The sequence below is a fragment of the Natator depressus genome, chromosome 17, assembly GCF_965152275.1.
Source record: "Natator depressus isolate rNatDep1 chromosome 17, rNatDep2.hap1, whole genome shotgun sequence".
Classification (NCBI taxonomy): Eukaryota; Metazoa; Chordata; order Testudines; family Cheloniidae; genus Natator; species Natator depressus.
Genome location: NC_134250.1, coordinates 6,831,662 through 6,854,879, shown reverse-complemented (window position 1 = coordinate 6,854,879; position 23,218 = coordinate 6,831,662). Strand labels below are relative to the sequence as shown.

At 39.1% G+C, this 23,218-nt stretch overlaps 1 protein-coding gene across 6 annotated transcripts in view; it reads right to left on the bottom strand.

Annotated features, from left to right (window-relative positions):
• USP32 (ubiquitin specific peptidase 32) overlaps positions 1-23,218 on the bottom strand; it is a 148,763-nt gene that overhangs the window by 63,953 nt on the left and 61,592 nt on the right. For 5 of the 6 annotated variants that reach the window (XM_074974367.1, XM_074974364.1, XM_074974362.1 and 2 more), the window contains exon 5: positions 10,502-10,661. In XM_074974367.1, coding sequence (XP_074830468.1) covers positions 10,502-10,661 — 160 coding nt within the window. Of the gene's footprint in view, positions 1-703; positions 780-10,501; positions 10,662-23,218 lie in introns of those variants that run through there. The other variant, XM_074974366.1, reaches the window with a different exon arrangement.

Sequence of the window (23,218 nt, the reverse complement as noted above, 5' to 3'; positions counted from 1 at the left end):
AAATGGTAGTACCTGCCCCCAGAGTCTCATAAAAGGGGATGAGCCAAAGTGTGTGTTCTCAGTTCATTACATTAGATACTTTCCTAAACTACTAAAGGTATCTAAATTCTTAGGTGGGGAACACATATAGTCATTGTTTTTGCACAGAGTTATAGTACATTGATAGTTTATAGCTCTAAATTCTTTTGTCTTAATGTTTTTGGGTTTTTTGGCAAATTTTAAAGATGAACAACTTTTAGATCTGTAAAATACTTTAAAATTCAAGTTACTTTTTAACAGCAGTTCAACAACTACAATCAGAGCAATGTTAAAAATGTCAAGTGCATATCCAATTACAGCCTTCATAGAGTGTAAACTACTCACAGCTGATATGAGCTTAATAAGTCAAGGTCCTTGCCACCCTTTATCTAATTTTCAAAATATACAATTTCTTGCACTTACAGTAGTAATACAATCATTTATTTACAGTACATATAATCAGAAGAAAGATTAACAGAATATTTTCTGCAGAAATATGGTACCTGAAGAGTTGTCAATCTACTACAGACAGTGAAATAGTTTGAAACTTTATGCACATTAATGCACAGAAAAAGCCTAAGACCATATTCACACAGTTTTGTATTTCCTGCTTAAATATTGTGTACAAGGACACTAATGTTACGAGTATTTCAACATCTCTAAAAATCAATTAATTTTTACCCACCTAAAGGTACAATTCTCTCTGGTTCACAACAATAGAAGCATACCATATTCCCAACATGTTTACTAATGCTCGTCTTGTGTTACTGTTCACCATAATATTCAAGTAAAATCCAGCTCTCATGCACACAAACAGCTCTTCATCTCCAAATAGCTGGGCTGCTACCCAAACAGCAGATGACTGAACAAAAGTATTTTTGTACAAACGCAGTTGTTTGTCACTTTCAAATTAACAGAAGATTCTAGGGCCTCCGGCAGAGAGAGCAGCTTAAAGTGACATACAATGACCCAGCAGCTAAGAGGATAACAAGGTGGTGAGATGAAGATTAAACCATGTTAGGGGTTTTTCATATTGGCCTAAAGCTTGCTATAATATCCTTGTTCTGCTTGATAATAAAAAGGAAAAATGTAGATGCAAGGTGATATTTTTTCTGTTTTATTCAGGTTCTTACGCTGTGCCAGTCATCTTAATATCTAAGCACCTATGCTGCAGATGCAAGTACATATCAATATTAAGAGGAATATAAATGCTCTAATTTCATGACAAACAGGTCCTGACTAAGAATTTCAGGCATATAGCTAAGTTCACAATGCTGGTTCACACCAGAGTATGGTTGTTTTCACATTTACAGTGCAACTGCACAGAGCTAAATATGTATTTCAAGGAAAACTTCATAATTTATACACAGCATCCTTTTGAGTATCATACAGAGATACTGTTGTCAGAAGTGTGATTATAATGATCAAAGAATAGTGTATATAAGTCTAGTTCCAGAAAGCCTTTTACTGAGCGTGAAGCAGATTGCTCATTTCATTTTCCTTTCCTGTTACAGACCCACATTCTAATACATCTCTGCATAAAAGCGTACAGGATTTTAAACCCATTCTTTCCAGAAACAGTGCCCTTCACCAAACATCGTTTCAAACATATGCTCTCTTTTACCACCCATTTGTATTTCAGTCATAGGATTAGCTCTGTGGTTCATCCAAGGCTTCTCTTGTATGAGTTAAATTAACCACATTTTTGGGCAGACAGTATTGCTGAGACATTTTGCAGGGTCAAGAGAGGATCTCAGTAATCATTCACTGGAAACTAATGACTTTCAACATCAGGCTCACCTGCTCCTGTTTGTTCAGATATCACATGAAGCAGTATGTGTAACAATGACTCTCTATATCAGGACAGTCGCTGTACGTTCTACATTTGAATTTCAGTCATCCAAACATTTTTGCTTATGCATAGTGACAATGGTCCGATGGAGGTCAGCACTTCACTTGAACTTAAGCACATGCTCAAGTGCATTGCTGAAGAGAGATGGGATTATTCATGAGTTTAAATTTAGGCATGTGCGTAAATGCATTACTGAACCAAGGACTCTAGAACTAGCTGAATGGATTATCTCAGAATTTTTTCTTGCTCCTGAGTCAATATATTTTTATATAAATACTCCAAACATACTGAAGTCTCAATCAATCATGTCCTGTAAACCCATACCAAAAACAATAACCACAACTTACATTTATAGAGACATCTTGAAAACCCCCCAAACTGACTTAAAAAGATCTCAGTGAATTTACAGGGATAACTCATCCTCTAAAGAAGAGTAACCATTGCCATTCTGCAAAGCCTCAGTAAATCCGGAGCACCTAGCGCACTTGTAGGTTCTACAAAAAAAATAACAAACAAAGGAACAAGTAGAGGAGGAAAAGTAGAAAACAATTTATTTAACTGTAACTAGAGGAAGAATTTTAGGCATTCATAACCCTCGTACAAACACAGAGGGCTGAAACACTGAAGTGATAGGCAAAAGCAGTAGTAAGTGGCATACTGTTATATTAATAAAAACAACACGGAGTCCGGTGGCACCTTAAAGACTAACAGATTTATTTGAGCATAAGCGTCTCTGAGGAATGCATCCGATGAAGTGAGCTGTAGCTCACAAAAGCTTGTGCTCAAATAAATTGGTTAGTCTCTAAAGGTGCCACAAGTACTCCTTTTTTTTTTTTTGCGAATACAGACTAACATGGCTGCTACTCTGAAACTTCTCTAAGGTGCCACCAGACTCCTTGTTGTTTTTGTGCATACAGACTAACCCCCCGATACTTGTTATATTAATAGTGAGTTGACCAGTATGTAAGGAGTTAGAACTTCAGTGATAAGGCCCTATACTGAGAAGAGCTAACAAAAGTTTGCCTTTAGACCAAGTGATAGGTGCTTTTGGAGAAGGAGGATCTCTGTTCTAACCCTGCTGCCAGAGTAAAGTCCTGAACAGCCTGGGTGTGTCACATAGTGAAGTCTCATCTGGCTAAGAACGCTATTACTGAAATACTGTATTTGGTTCTTGGAGTGCCATACAATGTTAGAAACTCCATTTGCAACAATTAATGATTTGCAATGATTTGAGGGGTATTACATTCTCTTCCCACTGAGCACTTGACCGGTATTACAAACTCTGAATTTTATTCTGTTTTGGAGTGCAGAATAAGTTATTATATACTTCCTGATTCTTAACACTGCTTTGTAGACTATGGAATGTAAACAGTATTTTAAATATAAAACCATACATTATTAAAGAGAGATGCAGTAACGTTAAATAAAAAAATGCCAATTAAGAGACCTGTTGACACTGCAGTTAAGCTCCACTCCTGATTTATGGTGTCACTAGAACTCCTTGATAAGATTATAGCCTTGCTTATTACTCTTACATTCAGTATTCAAGAAAATCATGTTAAAAATCAAGAGGTATGGAATACCCAGTCTTACACTCCACAACTGAGAGACATTTAAACTTTGTTTACTAGGAGGAGAGGGTTATATTCCTCAAACCACTGTAAGTCAAATAATATTTCTTACACATACACGGCTAAAAGTTTCTCTCCTCTTCTCATCCCAAAACATCTTTTAAACCCTATAAAATTAAATCACAAAATTATTCTGCTAGCTTTCAACTGAAATAACCACCATTGTAGAATATTTATGATTTAGGTGAAACGGAACAAAATTTGATTAAAAATGGCAAGTGTGTGCAACTTACCGTGACTTCAAAATTTCATTTATAATTGTGCTGAGAAATGCAATTAAACTCATCTGCATTCAAACATAAATGTTATTTACAAGTGAAAAATTGTAATTCTTTTTATGTTTCCTTGATATCGTGGCTCATTAAACAAATCTAAATGGAGTCACTGATGCTTTACAATAAACATTTGCTGTGTGTTTCTAAATCAATGTTAATAACTTCCACTATTTTTATCACAGCAATTTTTCATGTCCGTGCCACATTATTCAAGAAGTTTAATGGAAAATAAGAGGGGAGAACAGTTGTAGCCTGTTTAAACTATGTACCAGCGGAAGACATCCTATGAAATAACAGCTCGGTGTTAGCATCCAGGAAACAGACTAGTAAACCTTTGTTAGAAAGTTTCACTGATTACACTAAAACAGAACTGAAAATAAGCAACTCTGCATTATACTTGGCTAACAGTATTTACCTTTTGTTTTTTAAATATCCTTTCAGTGACTTGTTCTCTCGAAAAGCAAATATCCAAGCAAAAAGCACCAAAGTCAGTCTCCACTCACAGGAAAAACAACTCTCTCACAACAGCACTCATTTTATGAGGGCAACTGTAGTAAGAACACATGGTTAAAATAAAAATAAAAAATACAAAAAACTCTCCTAAAGAATAATGAAGTTGAGTTACACTCTGTACATATCAGAACGTAAAAATTATTCACGCTCTGATACAATTATCTCCAAACTACTCAACCCATTTATATTTTTGTTGCTGCTAAATTTGTATCGTGTAAATCACACAATGACCTTTCTTTTTGACCTCTGGGACCACTAGGGAGATCATCAACAGCAGCCCAGAAAAAGAAATAATGCACAATAGTCAGCAGAGGCAGAATAGTTTACCATTTTCTGGTTGTCATCAGTATGTTCTAGTCAATTTTCCACATTCCAATATCTGATGTGGTATTTACAGCCCTGACACTTGCTCTTTTTCTCATCCTCATTTGCTATACTTAATAGGTAAATAATGGGCAAAATTTATATTTCAATTTTATCCTGAAACTACAACCTATTCTTAGTAATGATGGAGGTTTACTAGATTAAATTAACTACAGCTTAACTTCTTTGCTACACAGCTGTGCGCTCTACAGTTTGAGTCAATTGTATATGGTCAAAGCCATATATAGAATTTTAAGCTACAAGATTCATAGCTCAAATCCTATATGTGGCTGAATATTTAGGAAAGCATCACCTAATGTACTTTTTTATACGTTTTTTGTTGTTGTTTCTTTTAATCCTAACAATGAAAATACAATTTCTTATCAGGTTATATTGCTGGGCAAATGGCCCATAAAAAATGGGAAATCAAAGAACTGACAATACTTCCAACTATCTAGAAACCATTAGTTGTGAGACAAATCGTTCAGTTTCATAATACTATCTGCTTCCTGCTGAAACGCCCAGTAAAGGTTCTAAATTTCACAACAAATAAATATTTGATGATGCTTTAAAATTCTGCTACCTTTACCAGTGGAACTTGTAGCTACAGCCAACAGCATAAGCTGCTATGGTATAGTCAACAAAGCTTGAAAGTTCCTAAAGAAAATTGAAATCAAGGCTCTAGTTTCTCCCAGGACACCTTCACTCACTCGTCTGTTAATATAAAAAATTTTTGGCAGTGAAACAAACAGATTAAAATTTTACAAGTATTAACTCTTCTTTTTTTAATAGGCAGAGAACAAGTTGGTTTCAAAGTTAACACTTTTAGTCAAGACAATTACCATGCCAGAGCACAATTAATTAAATCTAGCAGAAAAATTTCAACACTTTTGAGGAGGTGGTTGTTGTTGGGTTTTCTTTTGGGGAATGGAGAGGCAATTTCTGCAAAGGTGCAACTGGTAAGCCGGAATTGAGATTGTGTAGCTGAACACCTAAGATATCTGAAAGGTATAACTCGTACGTGAAGGGGACAATAAGTATTAAATGGAAAACAGAGACTATTGCACTTCCTCCAGAAGTGCAACCAACCAAACCAGACATTAACCTCACCCTAGTATGATAAGCTTTCACAATCAAAGGAGTTCAACAGCCTATAGAGAGAACTTGTGACACAGGGATTTGATAGAGGCCTGCAAAGTAATTGTTAGAAGTTGTGGTTTTGATAGACTATGGTGAGCATGCAAACATGCACACGCACAGCCAAAATAACTTTAGTACAACCAAATGGAAGGTGAGGTTATCTAGACAAACTTTTTAAAGAGTCAGCCTACTTATGCTATGTAGTCTACTAATTTGACTTAGTCTGCTCTTCTCTCTCTCTACTGTTCATCTTTTTAATTATAGTACTTGGGTATTAGACTTTTTTTTTTTTTTTTTTTTTTTTAGGAATTTCACATAGTTATCAGAAAAGTGAAAATTATTCAGCTTCAGTGATAAGAAGATGAAGGGAGCCTAAAACAAGGGATCTGGGGGAATGGTATAGAGCCAATCCTACTTGGGGCCCGGCTTAAAGGGCATGGACTAAGGAAACCTCCTCTATTAAGTTTCTTGTGCAGGGCACCACTCCAACACACAAGGGAAACAGCTGGAAACCAAAAGACAAAAACTAAGCTGAAGGGGGTCAAATATTGAAAACTAGTAATATGGGACCATCATTCAATAAATTGCGTTTAATATCAAGAATAAAAAAAAGGGGTACTCTACTGGTTTATTATACTTTTTACATATTTAACCAAAAATCTCTATGCACAATTAAAGTTGCAGCAGAAAAAAGGGTTACCTGCCTGTAACTGTTGTTCTTTGAGATGTGATGCAGGTGTGTGCCACAAGGAAGGTCGTTTTCTGACACAGAAAGGAGAAAGAAGAAGCTCGCAAAGGCTCAAAGGGAAGCCCCATAAGAGCTGCTAAGACAGTATTAAGGTTCCACAAAGGAATCGGCTCTTTAACCAGCACATGGAAACAAGTGATTCCTTTCATGTTTCAGAGTAACAGCCGTGTTATGTACCTCGCTGCCACAGGATTTGAAAACACTGACTTCCTATGAATGGGATGATAGCAGCCATACGCCTCAGGAGGTCCTGATACATTTTAAAGTACTCAGACATCAAGGGAGAGGAAGATTTCAGCATGGCAGAGCTGTCCAGGAAGGATAAGGAGGTGGTTTCTTGAGCCAGCAACAGGTACTGTTCTTGCACCACAGGATGCGGTTGGAAAAGCCCTGGAGGTTCCTGGGGGAATGGGCTTAGTGGTCACTTGCAGCTGAGATGGTTTGGGAGTGGGAGCCACCATCAGGACCGGTGAACTTGCTCTGGAACATGTCAAGGAATGGGACTTCAGGAACCAGGGAGCATCACAAGGATTCCAAGGAGGCCACTGGGCATAAGGATAAGGCATTGGGGGACAGTAGCTACCTGGCCAAGAGCCCTTGTCCCGACTATAGGACAGATACCTATACTCAATACCAAAGGGATCTGATGGAGATCTCTGGTGCCCATCTGATGACGATGGGGAAGATGACCCCAACACGGATCTTGAGGAATCCCAGAGGCTCTCTAGTGACAATGGGGTGCCAACCCCAATGGGACAAACAAACAGACTCATCTGATGCCCAATACAGGGAAGGCGCTGGTGCTGAAGAGGAATGGGGGCTTGGCACTGGCAGTACCAAATGAGAGACTCTCCCACCCAGTACTGGGAAGGGCGCTGGTACTGAGGCTAAGGGGACTACCAAACTCGATGAAGGGATCTGCCGCCACGACAACAACAGTTCCAGAGGATGCACCAACGTAGAGGGGGCTAGCGTTCGCCTCAACTCCACCATTTCAGGCCCGAACAGTGCGAGCTGTGGTGCTGACAATCCCTGTAGCTCTGCGATGCAGCCATAAGATGCCAAGGGCACAACGGAGGGTGAGGCAGTAGAAGCTATGGCACCAGTGAACTCTGGAACCAGTGCAGAGTCTAGTGCTGAGATGCAACACAGGTCTAATGCAGCTTGGTATGCTGCCAGCATTGAGACAGCCAGTGCTGGTACTGATGGCTTCGGCACCAGACTGAATGGATGCTCTATGGCTGGAACCAGACTTGAGTGGTACAGGGGAACAGTTAGATGGACATGCTCCTTTCCACGTGCCAGAGGAAGTTTGGTGCCAATCAGCACTCCTCTTGGAAGATGAGTAGGAGACTCCCCAATCCCTGGAATGGTCCTGATTCATTTTATGTGACCTCTTCCTCACTGTACCAGAAGAGGGAGAACGACCCCTCTTCCTCCTGGGGGAAATGCCAGAGCCTGAGCATGGAGTGGCATCGCTTGCCAGATCCAAAGCAGACTGCCAATCAGATGATGGCCTCCTGCTCCAGCAGGTGCTGCTTCAGCCGCAAGTCCCTTGTCACCCGAGCTCTCTTTGGGAACGACCAGCAGATGAACCACCACTTTCTAATGTGTTCTTCGCGCAGATACAGCGAGAACGTCATGTGGGGATCACTGTTAGGGCTGGCCACCCCACACAATGGACAAGCTTGAACCCTGGTGAGAGCATCACACAGGACAGCCAACTCCTCTAATTAATACTATACTAAATAAGAAACTTAACCTAAGGTGCTACTAACTATTACATACAAGGAAACATTTCTCAGAAACTGAGACAAAGCCATGACTCTAGCCATGGGTAGTGAGAAGGAACCAAAGAGCTTGGACTAGCACCAACCTTAAGTGGCCAGGGAAGGGGTAAGGGCCACAGGACACGAACACTGCCCCAGAGGGTACTGATAAGCAGAGTTCTCCGCCTCCAGTGTACAGGGCACGCACACAGCTAAGTATAATACAAAGCTGCATTTTCTCGAAAAAGGACTCTAGTTTGCTGCTCTGGTGATACAGAATCCCAGACCCTTACTGCAGGATTTAGTTCCAGCTTCCTCAGACCACACAGGGCACTGGTTACAATTCATGAAGCCACTTATTCTACTGGAAGAAGTGCAAGTGCCAGAGTTCACAAATCTGGTGGCAGGTATTTAGTTTAAGGGAAGAGGACATTACTTGGATTTTTAAGAGCCTGTGACTGGGTTGACCTCTCACTTGCTAACTGTCAGAAGTGGCTACCTTCCACACATCTTCACTTAATACCATTTACAGTCTCCTCCAGCACATTCCACGTTGCTCATAATTTTCACAAGACCTAGTATAAATAAACTACCTGGCTTCTTCAAGATGCAAGGATATATACACAAACAGTATTAGCCGCCTCATTCCATTTTTTTTAAAATAGGGAATGCTGATCCTGAAGAACCCACAAAGTTACTTATTCCCTCACACGACCATATTATCTGAACACCTCACAAACACGAATGTATCCTATATATAGATATAGAACAAGTACATTATTATCCTCACAGCCCCTCCCCTACCTTGGTCTGCAACATGTCCTGAAAGTGAAACTATCTGGGCAATGTCGAAATCCAAGTAGGTGTTGGGGGGGCGGAATATTGAGAAGTTTAGAAATGAAGTTTTCTTTGGATACTGAGGGGAAAGTACATTTTGATTTGGTTCGGAGAAGTAGTATGATTCACCCTTTGTGTATCTTTCCTGTTCGGACTATAAACTTGGTGGCTTCTGGAACCTCTATCTCAGTTGAGATCTCTAGTCATTAACACAACGTAAATGTTTGTATTACATGCCGGTGCCTCGCAGTTGTATGCATTTGAGGAGAAAACATGCCATTGGATAATCATTAACAATCAAAGCAATGTACTGTATTTTCAACTCATGCCAAGGGCACCTAGAGCTCAGAATAGGAGCTTTTATGGGAGTTATGTAAAACCTAAGTAAACAGACTATATATAATTTTACAGCTGAGATACTGAGGCACAGAGATTAAATGACTTGCTCAAGGTCACACATGAAGTCTGTGGCAGAACAGCAAAATGAACCAGATGTGGTTAAGATATTCGGCAGCAGCTTGACCAAAGATTATCCTTCCTCTCCTAAATGATACCTAAGTCCTTTGAAAACTTTACACAAGGATTATTTATCTACCACTTAAATGTGGCTCGAGAGGTAGCCGTAATACATGCAGTTTTTAGAAGTAGAAGAATAAATTCAATTAAAACTAAGAGAAATTTTGGGTAAGCATAATGTAAAATTAATCAGGCCCTGATTTGACATCCAATCTGAAAAACAGCACCTCATATCATCAAAATGGGCCCTAGTATTACTTCAGGATGGACTCAGAAAAAAAGAGTTCCATCTACATTTCTTTGGCGAGCTTTCCTATATGCAAGTACAGACCAGGTTTCACTCTGTTTAGTTTATATCTAGGACTATAAATAAAGCTAAGACATTGTTCACTGCACCAAGAAATGCAAACGTTAAGAGATACCAGTGACATTTATGAAACACTATTTATAAATCTGTGCCAATATTTGTGATTCTTGGTGCACAAAAAAGGGAATCAAATTAATAAGACTTTGTTTAAGTTCATTAGAAAAAGGAAGATACATGGAAAATATATTTTCCATGTGGCACATTACAACCTTTAAAAAAACAAACTTTGCTGACATCCATTAAAACAAGTCTTGTGACCTCAGTACTGTTTCCGCTAAAAAACTATTTATTTTTAGGATATGCAACAAATAACATTCCTCAATAGTGGAACTGTATGTAGCTTAACTTAATAGAGCAGTAGCGATTTGTTGAATGATCACAGAGAGGCAAAAGTTTTATGAACTCAGGTTAGCAAAGGCCAGATCTATAAGAAAGATACCCATTTATGCAGCAAGAAATGCCATTTACTTACAGTGTGTGACTCCGGCCAGAGTTTGATAGAAGGTAGGGGTGTCACTATCATCGGTGAGTGTAACATACACTCCTCCAGACAGCAGCCAACGAGAGAACGTGAAAGCATCTTTGTTCTGCAATAACCAATTCTTAAACTTTTCATAGTTTACCTTTTCACCCTACAATAAAAGGAAGGAAAACTGAGTAAGTCTTTCTCCTCTTCTCCTGGAGCAATAGTAAATATGAAATATCAAGCTGTATGAATAAGAGGGTGTGGCAACCTCCTCTCAAAACAAGTGCTGAAACAATGTCCATGAGACCATGTCAATTCTTCCACATTGCCCTGTAATCCACCATGAGACTGAGAAATAAGAGCCCTGGGTTCCATTCCAGCTCTGCTACTGACTCAGTGTGGCCTTGGTAAAGTCACTTAAACACGACAATACTTGCCTACCACTCACAAGGTTCTTTTTTTTTAAATCAACTTTAATGTATTTTTATGGTAGCTGATAAAACCCTGAGCACGCTGTAAGAGCACAAAATATTTCCTGCTATATCTATGCAGTGGAAGTGTCTGAAGCCCTTTATTAGTAGAAAACTGACAAATACTAATAGGGACTACTGAAGTTTATCGGTGTCACTGTAACCAGCACATCAGATTTATGCAATACCTATTGACCCCATTGATACCAAAATATTTTGCAATATGTGTATAAATCAATATACAAGTCACACCCAATGAAGATTTCATCCATCACTGAAGTGCAACCATGTTAGAGTGAAACACAGCAGCTGGGTAATATAAAGTATCAACACTACAAATAGTTTAGGGCACAAAATGAAGAAAAATACTGTCATTGAAGCTGCAGGGAAGACTGAGGTAGGCAGAACGTCACTAACCAAGCTGGAATGTGGTTAAGACCTCTAAGTTGACTCCCCTAATTTGCAAAAGTTCCTTGGAATCCTTAATGACCACAAGCAGGCCAGGTCTTGGGTTCCTTATCCGAAAGGCTAAAAATATTAATACGCGGTTCACTGACAACATAATTAAATGGTTTCTCTGCTATTACGATAAATTCAGAAATAGTGAGAAAGGAGATTTAGCTGTAAACAGTTTCTGCGGGCTGCACACTATCGATGATGTTTTTAAGTAGGTAAGTTTTTGTGTCTGTTATGACTCTTAGTAAGCTTCGCAGCATATAAAAATTCTAAACATGCTGCTGCTTAAAGCACATGTATTCATTACGGACTGCCACTCACACAGTCAGGGTATCTATCACCAAAATCTTATCTGTCAATCCAGGACCTTCACGGGTGTATACTTTATGTTTATATATATTCACAGCACTGGCAAGAGATCTGCCAAGGAAGACAATGTTTCCAGGTGAGTTTTAGGATTTTTCAGACTCAGAGTTTAAAGGACAAATACATCTTCTATTCCAACCTCCTGCATATCACAGGACATTAAATTTCAGTTACATCTGTACTGAGCCCAATAACTTGTGTTTAACTGAAGCATATCTTCCAGAAAGGCATCCAGTTTTGATCTGAAGACATCAAGAGACGGAGAATCCCCCACTTCCTTTGGTAGCTTGTCCCAATGGTTAATCACCCTCATTGTTAAAAATGTATACCTAATTTCTGATCTACGTTTCTCTGGTTTAAAATTCCAGCCACTGGTTCTTGTTATATCTTTCAGATTACAGAGTGCTTTAGTACCTGGTATTTTCTCCCCATAAAGGTAATACAATGTAATCAAGGCACCTCTCAATCTTTTCTGATGAACTAATCAGACAGAGCTCTTTGTGTCTTTCAGTGTAAGACATTTTCTCGAGCCCTCAAATCATTTTTGGGATCCTTTTCTACACTGCTCCTGTATTACACATGCAGCACAAAGTCAATTAAGCTAAAACCAATTAAGGCCACTAAATGCTGAATAAGGATGTTCAACGTGGGGTTTAATGCAGTTTAACTAATCCACTTGAAATTCACATCTTTAGTTAATTTGGATTAATTTTCCTGGGTGTCCCCATGTAGGTACGCTTGCTGTGTCATAAACAAATTGAACTGAAGTGACAAAGGAAGTGAAAAGAAATTTTAGAAAAGTGAAAGATACCTTTAAGAATACCTGCATGTTTTTAAAATAAAATGCTATTTGAAATTGCTACACACTGTACTATTGTTTCAACACAGAACTGTGCAAAAAAATTCAAGTTTTCCTGCATCCTTTCTGTAGTTCAGAGGTAATAAGAAAATATTTCACATGCATTATGTAGATTTCCTCAGCTATGTTCCATGAGACCAGTAAAACAGAGTCTGGCTACCTCAATTTTCCCTTTATGTGTAAATGGGTAATTCCCCACTGTGCCTAGATAAAATGCACAAATTGAAACAGAATGAAGTGGAAATGAAACAAGACTATGTTCTAGAATTAAATATGCCTACTTGATAAATATTAAGTTAGTTTTTAACACACATCACTGGATGCAGGACCAAATTGTGCAAGAGTTACACCCTGTGCAATCTTAGTGATGACAGTAGAATTCTATTTTATATTTTCCCCTCTCAAACAACAGAATGGAGAAAAGCTTGTAAATCCAAACACTAAAATTTTGATAGAGTAGACATTTTTAAATAGTATTTTGTACATTTGAAACTATACATCCTTTCTGAGCTCTCATTTCAATAAGGAGGAGTACTTGTGGCACCTTAGAGATTAACAAATTTATTTGAGCACAAGCTTTCGTGGGCTACAGCTCACTTCATCGGATGCATTCAGTAAAAGTACAGTGGGGAGAATTATATACATAGAGAACATGAAACAATGGGTGTTACCACACATACTGTAATGAGAGAGTGATCACTTAAGGTGAGCTATTACCAGCAGAAGGGGGGCGGGGAGGTGGGGTGGGACCTTTTGTAGCGATAATCAAGGTGGGCCATTTCCAGCAGTTGACAAGAATCACTTGCCCCATAACCTCAGCTGTGCAGAACACAATGCCATCCACAGCCTCAGAAACAACTCTGACATCATAATCAAAAAGACTGACAAAGGAGGTGGTGTTGTCATCATGAATAGGTCGGAATATGAACAAGAGGCTGCTCGGCAGCTCTCCAACACCACTTTCTACAAGCCATTACCCTCTAATCCCACTGAGGGTTACCAAAAGAAACTACAGCATTTGCTCAAGAAACTCCCTGAAAAAGCACAAGAACAAATCCGCACAGACACACCCCTGGAACCCTGACCTGGGATATTCTATCTACTACTCAAGATCCATAAACCTGGAAATCCTGGACGCCCCATCATCTCAGGCATTGGCACCCTGACAGCAGGATTGTCTGGCTAGGTAGACTCCCTCCTCAGGCCCTACGCTACCAGCATTCCCAGCTACCTTTGAGACACCACTGACTTCCTGAGGAAACTACAATCCATCGGTGATAACACCATCCTGGCCACTATGGATGTAGAAACCCTCTACACCAACATGACACACAAAGATGGACTACAAGCTGTCAAGAACACTATCCCTGATGTCACAGCTAACCTGGTGGCTGAACTTTGTGACTTTGTCCTTACCCATAACTATTTTACATTTGGGGACAATGTATACCTTCAGATCAGCGGCACTGCTATGGGTACCAGCATGGCCCCACCGTATGCCAACATTTTTATGGCCGACTTAGAACAACGCTTCCTCAGCTCTCATCCCCTAATGCCCCTACTCTACTTGCGCTATATTGATGACATCTTCATCATCTGGACCCATGGAAAAGAAGCCCTTGAGGAATTCCACCATGATTTCAACAATTTCCATCCCACCATCAACCTCAGCCTGGACCAGTCCACACGAGAGATCCACTTCCTGGACAGTACAGTGCTAATAAACGATGGTCACATAACCACCACCCTATACCGGAAACCTACTGACCGCTATTCCTACCTACATGCCTCCAGCTTTCACCCTGACCACACCACACGATCCATCGTCTACAGCCAAGCTCTGCGATACAACCGCATTTGCTCCAACCCCTCAGACAGAGACAAACACCTACAAGATCTCTATCAAGCATTCTTACAACTACAATACCCACCTGCTGAAGTGAAGAAACAGATTGATAGAGCCAGAAGAGTTCCCAGAAGTCACCTACTACAGGACAGGCCTAACAAAGAAAATAACAGAACACCACTAGCCGTCACCTTCAGCCCCCAACTAAAACCCCTCCAACGCATTATTAAGGATCTACAACCTATCCTGAAGGATGACCCAACACTCTCACAAATCTTGGGAGACAGGCCAGTCCTTGCCCACAGACAGCCCCCCAACCTGAAGCAAATACTCACCAGCAACCACATACCACACAACAGAACCACTAACCCAGGAACCTATCCTTGCAACAAAGCCCGTTGCCAACTGTGCCCACATATCTATTCAGGGGACACCATCACAGGGCCTAATCACATCAGCCACACTATCAGAGGCTCGTTCACCTGCACATCCACCAATGTGATATATGCCATCATGTGCCAGCAATGCCCCTCTGCCATGTACATTGGTCAAACTGGACAGTCTCTACGTAAAAGAATAAATGGACACAAATCAGATGTCAAGAATTATAACGTTCAATCTCTCTGGTCACGCGATTACAGACATGAAAGTTGCGATATTAGAACAAAAAAACTTCAAATCCAGACTCCAGCGAGAGACTGTTGAATTGGAATTCATTTGCAAATTGGATACAATTAACTTAGGCTTGAATAGAGACTGGGAGTGGCTAAGTCATTATGCAAGGTAACCTATTTCCCCTTGTTTTTTCCTACCCCCCCGCCAGACGTTCTTGTTAAACCCTGGATTTGTGCTGGAAATGGCCCAACTTGATCATCATACACATTGTAAGGAGAGTGGTCACTTTAGATAAGCTATTACCAGCAGGAGAGTGGGGTGGGGGGAGGTATTTTTTCATGCTTTGTGTGTATAAAAAGTTCTACACTTTCCACAGTATGCATCCGATGAAGTGAGCTGTAGCTCACGAAAGCTTATGCTCAAATAAATTGGTTAGTCTCTAAGATGCCACAAGCACTCCTTTTCTTTTTGCGAATACAGACTAACATGGCCATTATTCTGAAGAATGTCTGAGGAACAGGGGAGGGGAGGGGGGGAATAAACATGGGGAAATAGTTTTACTTTGTGTAATGACCCATCCACTCCCAGTCTCTATTCAAGCCTAAGTTAATTGTATCCAGTTTGCAAATGAATTCCAATTCAGCAATCTCTCATTGGAGTCTGTTTTTGAAGTTTTTTTGTTGAAGAATTGCAACTTTTAGGTCTGTAATCGAGTGACCAAAGAGACTGAAGTGTTCTCCGACTGGTTTTTGAATGTTATAATTCTTGACGTCTGATATGTGTCCATTTATTCTTTTACGTAGAGACTGTCCAGTTTGACCAATGTACATGGCAGAGGGGCATTGCTGACCCCCGCCCCCCCCCCCCACTGTTCCTCAGACGTTCTTGTCAACTGCTGGAAATGGCCCACCTTGATTATCACGACAAAAGGTCCCCCCCCCCGCCTTCTGCTGGTAATAGCTCACCTTAAGTGATCACTCTCTTGTTACAGTGTGTATGATAACATCCATTGTTTCATGTTCTCTATGTATATAAATCTCCCCACTGTATTTTCCACTGAATGCATCCGATGCAGTGAGCTGTAGCTCACAAAAGCTTATGCTCAAACAAATTTGTTAGTCCCTAAGGTGCCACAAGTACTCCTTTTTCTTTTTGCGAATACAGACTAACATGGCTGCTACTCTGAAACCTCTCATTTCAATGTTTTTCAATCTATGATAAATCATGTACAGTAGTCTATGAAACTCTCTACAAGCATTTTTAGCATTTTTAAGGTCCTTTGCTTTACAAGAGGTTTTATTATATTCAAAACTACAGAATTCACTGTTTGGCATCTAGAGGGACAAATCAGTCCTTCACTTTTGGGCATCAGGTGGTCAGTTTTTCCTCACCCCGCTAGGAAAGGCAGTCACAACAGAGAACACAGATTTAGTGCAACGAATGATTTCTCCATGCAGCTTATTTTAATGGGTTTGTCATTAAATCCTTGGGCATTATGCTGAAAATTTACCCCTAAAAGTCTGTACTTCACCTGCAAAATTGTATGAACATCATAGTTAAGCGTGCAGCATTATGGATTGTCTGCAAATACAATGTTTTATTCAAAAGTTATTAAAATGGTAGTAAGTTTTTTTCCTGAATTTTTAATGGAGCTATAAAACATCATGCCTGTTTGGAAAAAGAGCAGGTTCTTCCCAGTCTTCTTCCCATCCCCACTCCCACCAGACACACACTGCAAATCTCTATTACACAAGGTACACCTTAAGATGCCAACACAATACTCTTTGTCAAGTGAACATACCAGTTGGTTATGGTAGAAAACAAAACATAATGGTCTGGCCCAAGTGTGTATTTAGAATAAAATATACAAACGTGACTTAGCTCAGTATCAGAGATGGTCAGTTTTTCCATACCATCAATAGAACAATTTGATAACACTGAATCCAAGAAAACTCGACTCGCTTTCCTAACAGCATTAAAAAAAAAAAAGATTATTAACATTCCCTATATATATGACACTTTCCCACAGAAGAAATGAAGACCATCTCCCAACTGCCTTTTATCCAACTGACCTCCAAAACAGAACAGGCAATTCACTGAATTTGTTTCTTATTCTTGATATGAAAAGAGAGTATCAAACACTTTTAACCACTATCACATGGAGTGACATAATATTATAAAGTCAAGACTGATTTCAAAAGGGCAAACTTAACAATTAAAGGAATGAGTTAGGGAAGTGGACTGGACTGAAGAACTCAAGAATCTGAATGTGGAGGAAGTTTGGAATTACTTTAAGTCAAAGTTGCAGAAACTATTTGGAGCCTGCATTCCAAGGGGAAAAAAATTCATAGGGAAAGGTTGCAGGCCAATCTGGATGAACAAAAGCATCTCATACAAGTTATTGAGAAAGTAGAAAACCTACAAGGAATGGAAGAAGGAATGGATCAGCAAGGAAAGCGCTCTTGGAGCTCAGAAAATGCAGGGAGGAAAAGTGAGAACCACCAAAACCCAAGCAAAGACCTTGCAAAGGAAATTAAAACCAATAGTAAAAGGTTCTTTAGCTATATAAATAAAAAGAAAAAGTGGGACCCTAAGCACTAAGGATGGGGTGGAGATTAAAGAATCTAGATATGGCCCAACACCTAAACGAATACTTTGTCTCAGTTTTTAAACAACAACAAAGAGCCTGGGGACAGTGGCAGGATAGCTTATGGGAATGAGGATATGGAAGTAGAAATTACCACATCAGAGGTGAAAGCCAAACAAAAATAGTTTAATGGGTCCCAAGGGGAGGGGGGCGGTCAGGGTAATCTGCATCCAAGAACATTAAAAGAACTGGCACACGCAATCCCCATAGCAAGGATTTTTAATGAATCTGTAAATTCAGGCATTCTACACTATGACTAGAAGATTGCAAATATAGTATCTATATTTAAGAAAGGAAAAAGAGTGATCCGGGAAAATGCAGGCCTTTTGGTTTGACCTTAACTGCATACAAGGTTTTAGAACAAATTTTCAAAGAGACAGTAATTAAAGATATGGAGATAAATGCTAACTGGAATAACATACAACACTGTTTTACAAAAGGCAGATCATAACAGACAAACCTGATCTATTTTTCTGGGACCAAGGAAATGCAGTAGACCTAATCTACCGGGATTTCAGTAAAGCATTTGATACAGTTCCACATGGGAAATTATTAAATTGGAAAAGATGGGAATTCATATGAGAATCAAAAGGTGGGTAAGGAACTGGTTAAAGGGGAGATTACAACAGGTTATACTCAGAGATGTCTAGCTGGAGGGGGAGTTCCTCAAGGCTCAGTCTTGGGACCAATCTTATTTAATATTTTCATTAATAACCTTGATATAAAAAGTGGGAGCATGGTTAATAAAATCTGCAGATGACACAAAGTTGGGAGGTCCTGTCAATATGGAAGAGGATCCGAATATCACACAAGACAATTTGGATGACCTTGAAAACTGGAGTAATGGAAAGGAGGTGAAATTTAATAGTGCAAAATGCAAGATCATGCATTTAGGGATTAACAAGAATTTTTGCTATAAACTGGGGAATTATCAAGTGGAAACAACAGAGGAGAAAGACCTGGGTATATGGCTTGGCCACAGAATGACTACGAGTTACCAATGTGTTGTGGCCACGAAAAAGGCTAATGCAATCCTTGGATACATCAGGTGAGGAATTTCCAATAGAGACAGGGAAGCATTATTACCATTATGCAAGGCACTGGGGAGACCTCATCTGGAATACTATGTGCAAGTTTGGTCTCCCATGATTAAGAAAGATGAATTCAGAGTGGAATAGATGCAGAGAATGATACCAGAATGATCACAGGAATGGAGAACTTACCTTCTGAGAGGACACTTAAGGAGCTTGGCTTGTTTAGCCTAACCAAATGAAGGCTGAAGGGAAATATGATTGTTCTTTATAAATACATCATAGGGATAAACACCCGAGAGGGAGAGGAGTTATTTAAGTTAAGGGCCAATGTTGGCATAAACCGGCCATCAACAAGTTTAGGCTTGAAATTATAAGACTGTTTCTAACCATCAGAGGAGTGAAGTTCTGGAACAGCCTTCAGAGGGAAGTAGAGGGGACAAAAAAAAAACAACCTAACTTGTTTCAAGACTGACCTTGATACTTTTATGGAGAGGATGATATGACAAGGTTGCCAGCAACGGCAGGTGGCCCATCTGTGACTGCTATTGGTAAGTATCTCCAAGAGCCGGAGATGGGAAACTACCTGGGGAGGGTCCTGAATACTGAAGACAATTCTTTTCCAGGTTTCTGGCTGGTGGGTCTTGCCCACATGCTCTGGGTTTAACTGATCACTATACTTGGTGTCCGGAAGGAATTTCCCCCCAGGTCAGATTAGCAGACCCCTGTTTTTGTTTTGTTTTGTTATTTTTTGCCTTCCTCTGCAGTGGGAGGCATGGATTGCTTGCTGGTTTGAACTACAGTAAATGGTGGATTCTCTGCAACTTGAAATCTTTACATCAAGATTTGAGGCCAGAGGTTATGGACCTATTACAAGAGTGGGTGGGTGAGGTTCTGTGGCCTGCAATGTGCAGGAGGTCAGACTATATGATAATGATGGTCCTTTCTGGCCTTAAAGTCCATGAGCAAGATGCAGTCTAAGTAAAGAAAAATAAAGTCTGTTGCTAATCAAAGTCCAAACCAGCAGAGCATACAAATGTAATGTATTATGGAATTGTACACTTTCATATTAAGTTTGGTTTGGAAGTGAGTTTTGCTTTCCATTTTTTATTTTCCTTTCTCAATGGTTAAAGAAATCAGATTAGTTGCCTGGTATGAGGGAGACTATAAGATGCATAGTATTCACATTAGATTCCATATGGTGCAGAACTTCCCAATAATGAAAGCGATAAGGAAGTTGTATGCACAGTAAGATTTGGAACAGGAAAAAAAAAAAGATTTAAAGCAAATAACAGCACTTGTTACAGAGACCTGTTAGAATTTAGTCCAAAATACTTAAAAATCTATAGCAATACAATTGATTCATTTGTTTTCTGTGTCTCTGAAATAGGATAAAAAACAGGTATACTTTTTCAAGTTTATATTTCTAGTTAAACACATGCTAGAATTCTGTAGAAAAGAATAAAGCTCCCTATAAACATCATCCTCAAAAGAGTAAATCCATCTGTCTTACAATGGGAAGGAAGACCCACAGCAGAAACATAAAACTTTCTTAATATCCAAAGTATGGAACCAATTTGACCAAGTCTGATTAACAGATCAGTAAATCCAGTTGAGAAGGTTATGTCGTCCTTTTTCTATTTCAAAAGAAGATCAATAAAAGACATTTTTGTAAGACCTAAAAACTGTATCAAAGTCAGATAGATTCTTCTCCTCCTGAAATATTTTCATAAAGTATCCTGGACACTATTAAATTAAATTTAGCATATACTTCATCATACTATATAGTAGTGAATACCAGACTGGTCTTTCTTTGCAGTGTACATATAACGTGGGGCTTCTGCGAAGAATGAAGAGCTTATGAATTAAGTATAAAGTCAACATAATATCATTGCCAGATCAGTTGAGGGACACTCAGTCCACAAGTACAGTTTCCTTCCAGGACTCCAAAAGCATTCTCTTTAATAAAGTCAGACAGCCATAAGACAGTCTTCTCTCATTGGGTAAAATACAAATCAGTTTTCAGTGAAATATGAAAAAGTTGACTAAGCTTCACTAGTCTGAAGTCTTCTCATACCAAACAGATGACAGCAATGCAACTAAATCAAAAAACTGATGACACAGGTTACCAGACATGGAGAAATATAGGTTAATATTTTGCTCTACAGACACCCATTTTGTGAGAATCTCAGTTTGCTTTACAAATATTAAGCCTCTCTAACCACTTGAGTGGTGGATATATGTTGTACCCATTTTAATGTTGGGTAAAATGAGGTATAGAAAGGTTAAAAGAATTGCCTAACTCAGATCACCCAACAAGTCAGTGGCTGAACTGGGAATGACCACAACAGTGATAATTCCCAGTTCCCTATTTTAAGGAATGTTAAGGAGGGAGGTTATTGCAATTTAATCTTGATCGAGTAAGACACTGGATTTCTGTTAGAATCCAGATGTTATGCTCTATAAAGTTTTTACGCCACAAACTTAAGACTGACCTATTTATTAAGAGCGCACAGGTCTCTCACCTGCAAGCAAAAGACCTTGTGTGACTCAGTAGTGACTTCATTTCCTTGTCTGGATATAGAGGGCAGGAATGAATTTTTCAAGCAATGAAGGAGAAGCAAATACTAAAAAAGTAAGATTTTCATTTGTCTAGGAATATGTCTTATCAGCCAGTTGAAGAGAAGAGTGCATTTCCCCTCCAAGCAGTCTTGGAAAAATAAAAAGGATTCTATCTCCAAATTCTTCATCAGCAAACTATTTCACTGAGTTAAAGAATTCTTTGCTGGACCTAAACCCTGAGGACTCAAAATTACATCTTTGGTCAGTAGTGTTTTCGGCTGGGTTTTGAATTAATAGGGCTTAGATATATTTGTAATGACCTTTCTAGCAGCATAGTTTCACAGAATTTCTTGTTTTGGTTGAATGCTTAATCTCCCTCATTAGTGCTCAAGTTCAGATATTCCCATCTTCTCTCTATGGGGAAGTTTAACCTATTTTTCACGTGCTCTACCTCGCAAACAACCTCTACTCTCTACCTCACATCCACCCACAAGAAGGAGGGAAGTTGCTAGATGACTAGACTGCTCTTCGCTGTCAAAGCCAACAGGAGTTCTGCATGGATGGATCTTCTTGAGATAAGGGTAAAATTCATGCACCCAACAGGGCACCTTTTGACCAAATAGGAGAAATGCTTAAAAGGTTCTTGAGGGAGCACAAATCACCACGAGACATGGGTGGAATATAATCAGAGTAACCCACGGCATCTGTAGAAAACAGGATCAGCTGAAACAGGGTGAGGGAGTGAGAAATAGGCAGAGGTCTGACCCATAAGCCCAGATCTTAGAGCCCGGGCAACTCCTAGTTCTAACCCTAACCCTAGAATTATAAGGATGAAAATAACTATAAGAGCATAGTACTACTTTCAGTAAGAAAAACAGGAATCTAATCAAATGTGTACTGTTGAACTGTTATAAAAATCCTCTTTTTTTTTTTTTTTAAATATAACAACTGCTGTGGTGATTGCTAGATGACTTGTCAGCCAAACATCTTCTGCTGTACTGTCTGTGCCACTTCTTGAATTAAAAATTTAAAAAAAAAAATTATTTGGGAAAAAAAATCTGACTACATTTTCAATTTTTATTTTTAAAAAGGTTGCTTTTTCAATTGTTTGCTCATTTCTGCAGCTAGCATAGAAAGGTTTGTAAAGGAAGAAGGCATACCTAGCAATGGGACTTAGAAAGCTTTGCAAAGACAACTGAATTGAATTTGCTTTTGGAAAAGCACCTTTCAATGGACTGTGATGTTTTGAAAAGGAGAGTGCTTTCTATCAACTTTCAAACAGAACTATCTGTTTCGATTTACACTCTATCAGAAACAAAAGGGCAAAACACATTAAAACCTAATTCTTATATATGAAAGAAAATGTGTCGCTTGACGTTCTCCCACTGATTTTAATGAAAAGACGTTTAATTTGCTGTATTCTTGAACATAAGAGTTAAACATCTGTATCAAACTGGAGTGTAAAAGGCAACACATTTTAGCGAACTACGTTAAAAAGAAACTTTTACAAATTTTAAATGGCTAAATCCGTGAGTTCAGTGTTAACATACGTAATCTAAATGTAAAACATATGAGATCTATAAGGTAATAGTTAGTAACCTACATCAGAATTACCTGCTGTTTATTCCCACCTTCATGTATAAATCTACAAATACTAGAAATTTCGCCTGCATATAAGCCAAACAAACTCACACAACTTTTTTTTAAAATGACTTCATATCACCTCTTGAAAAAACTGGAGAGATGTTACCTCATCTGGTAATTCAATAGTACACCATGTAATAATGCTGGGAATTTAATTTTCTTTTGATGCAAACCCGATTTTGGTCTAAACCAATGTCAGTGATGGTATACTCCACTATTCTTTTAAA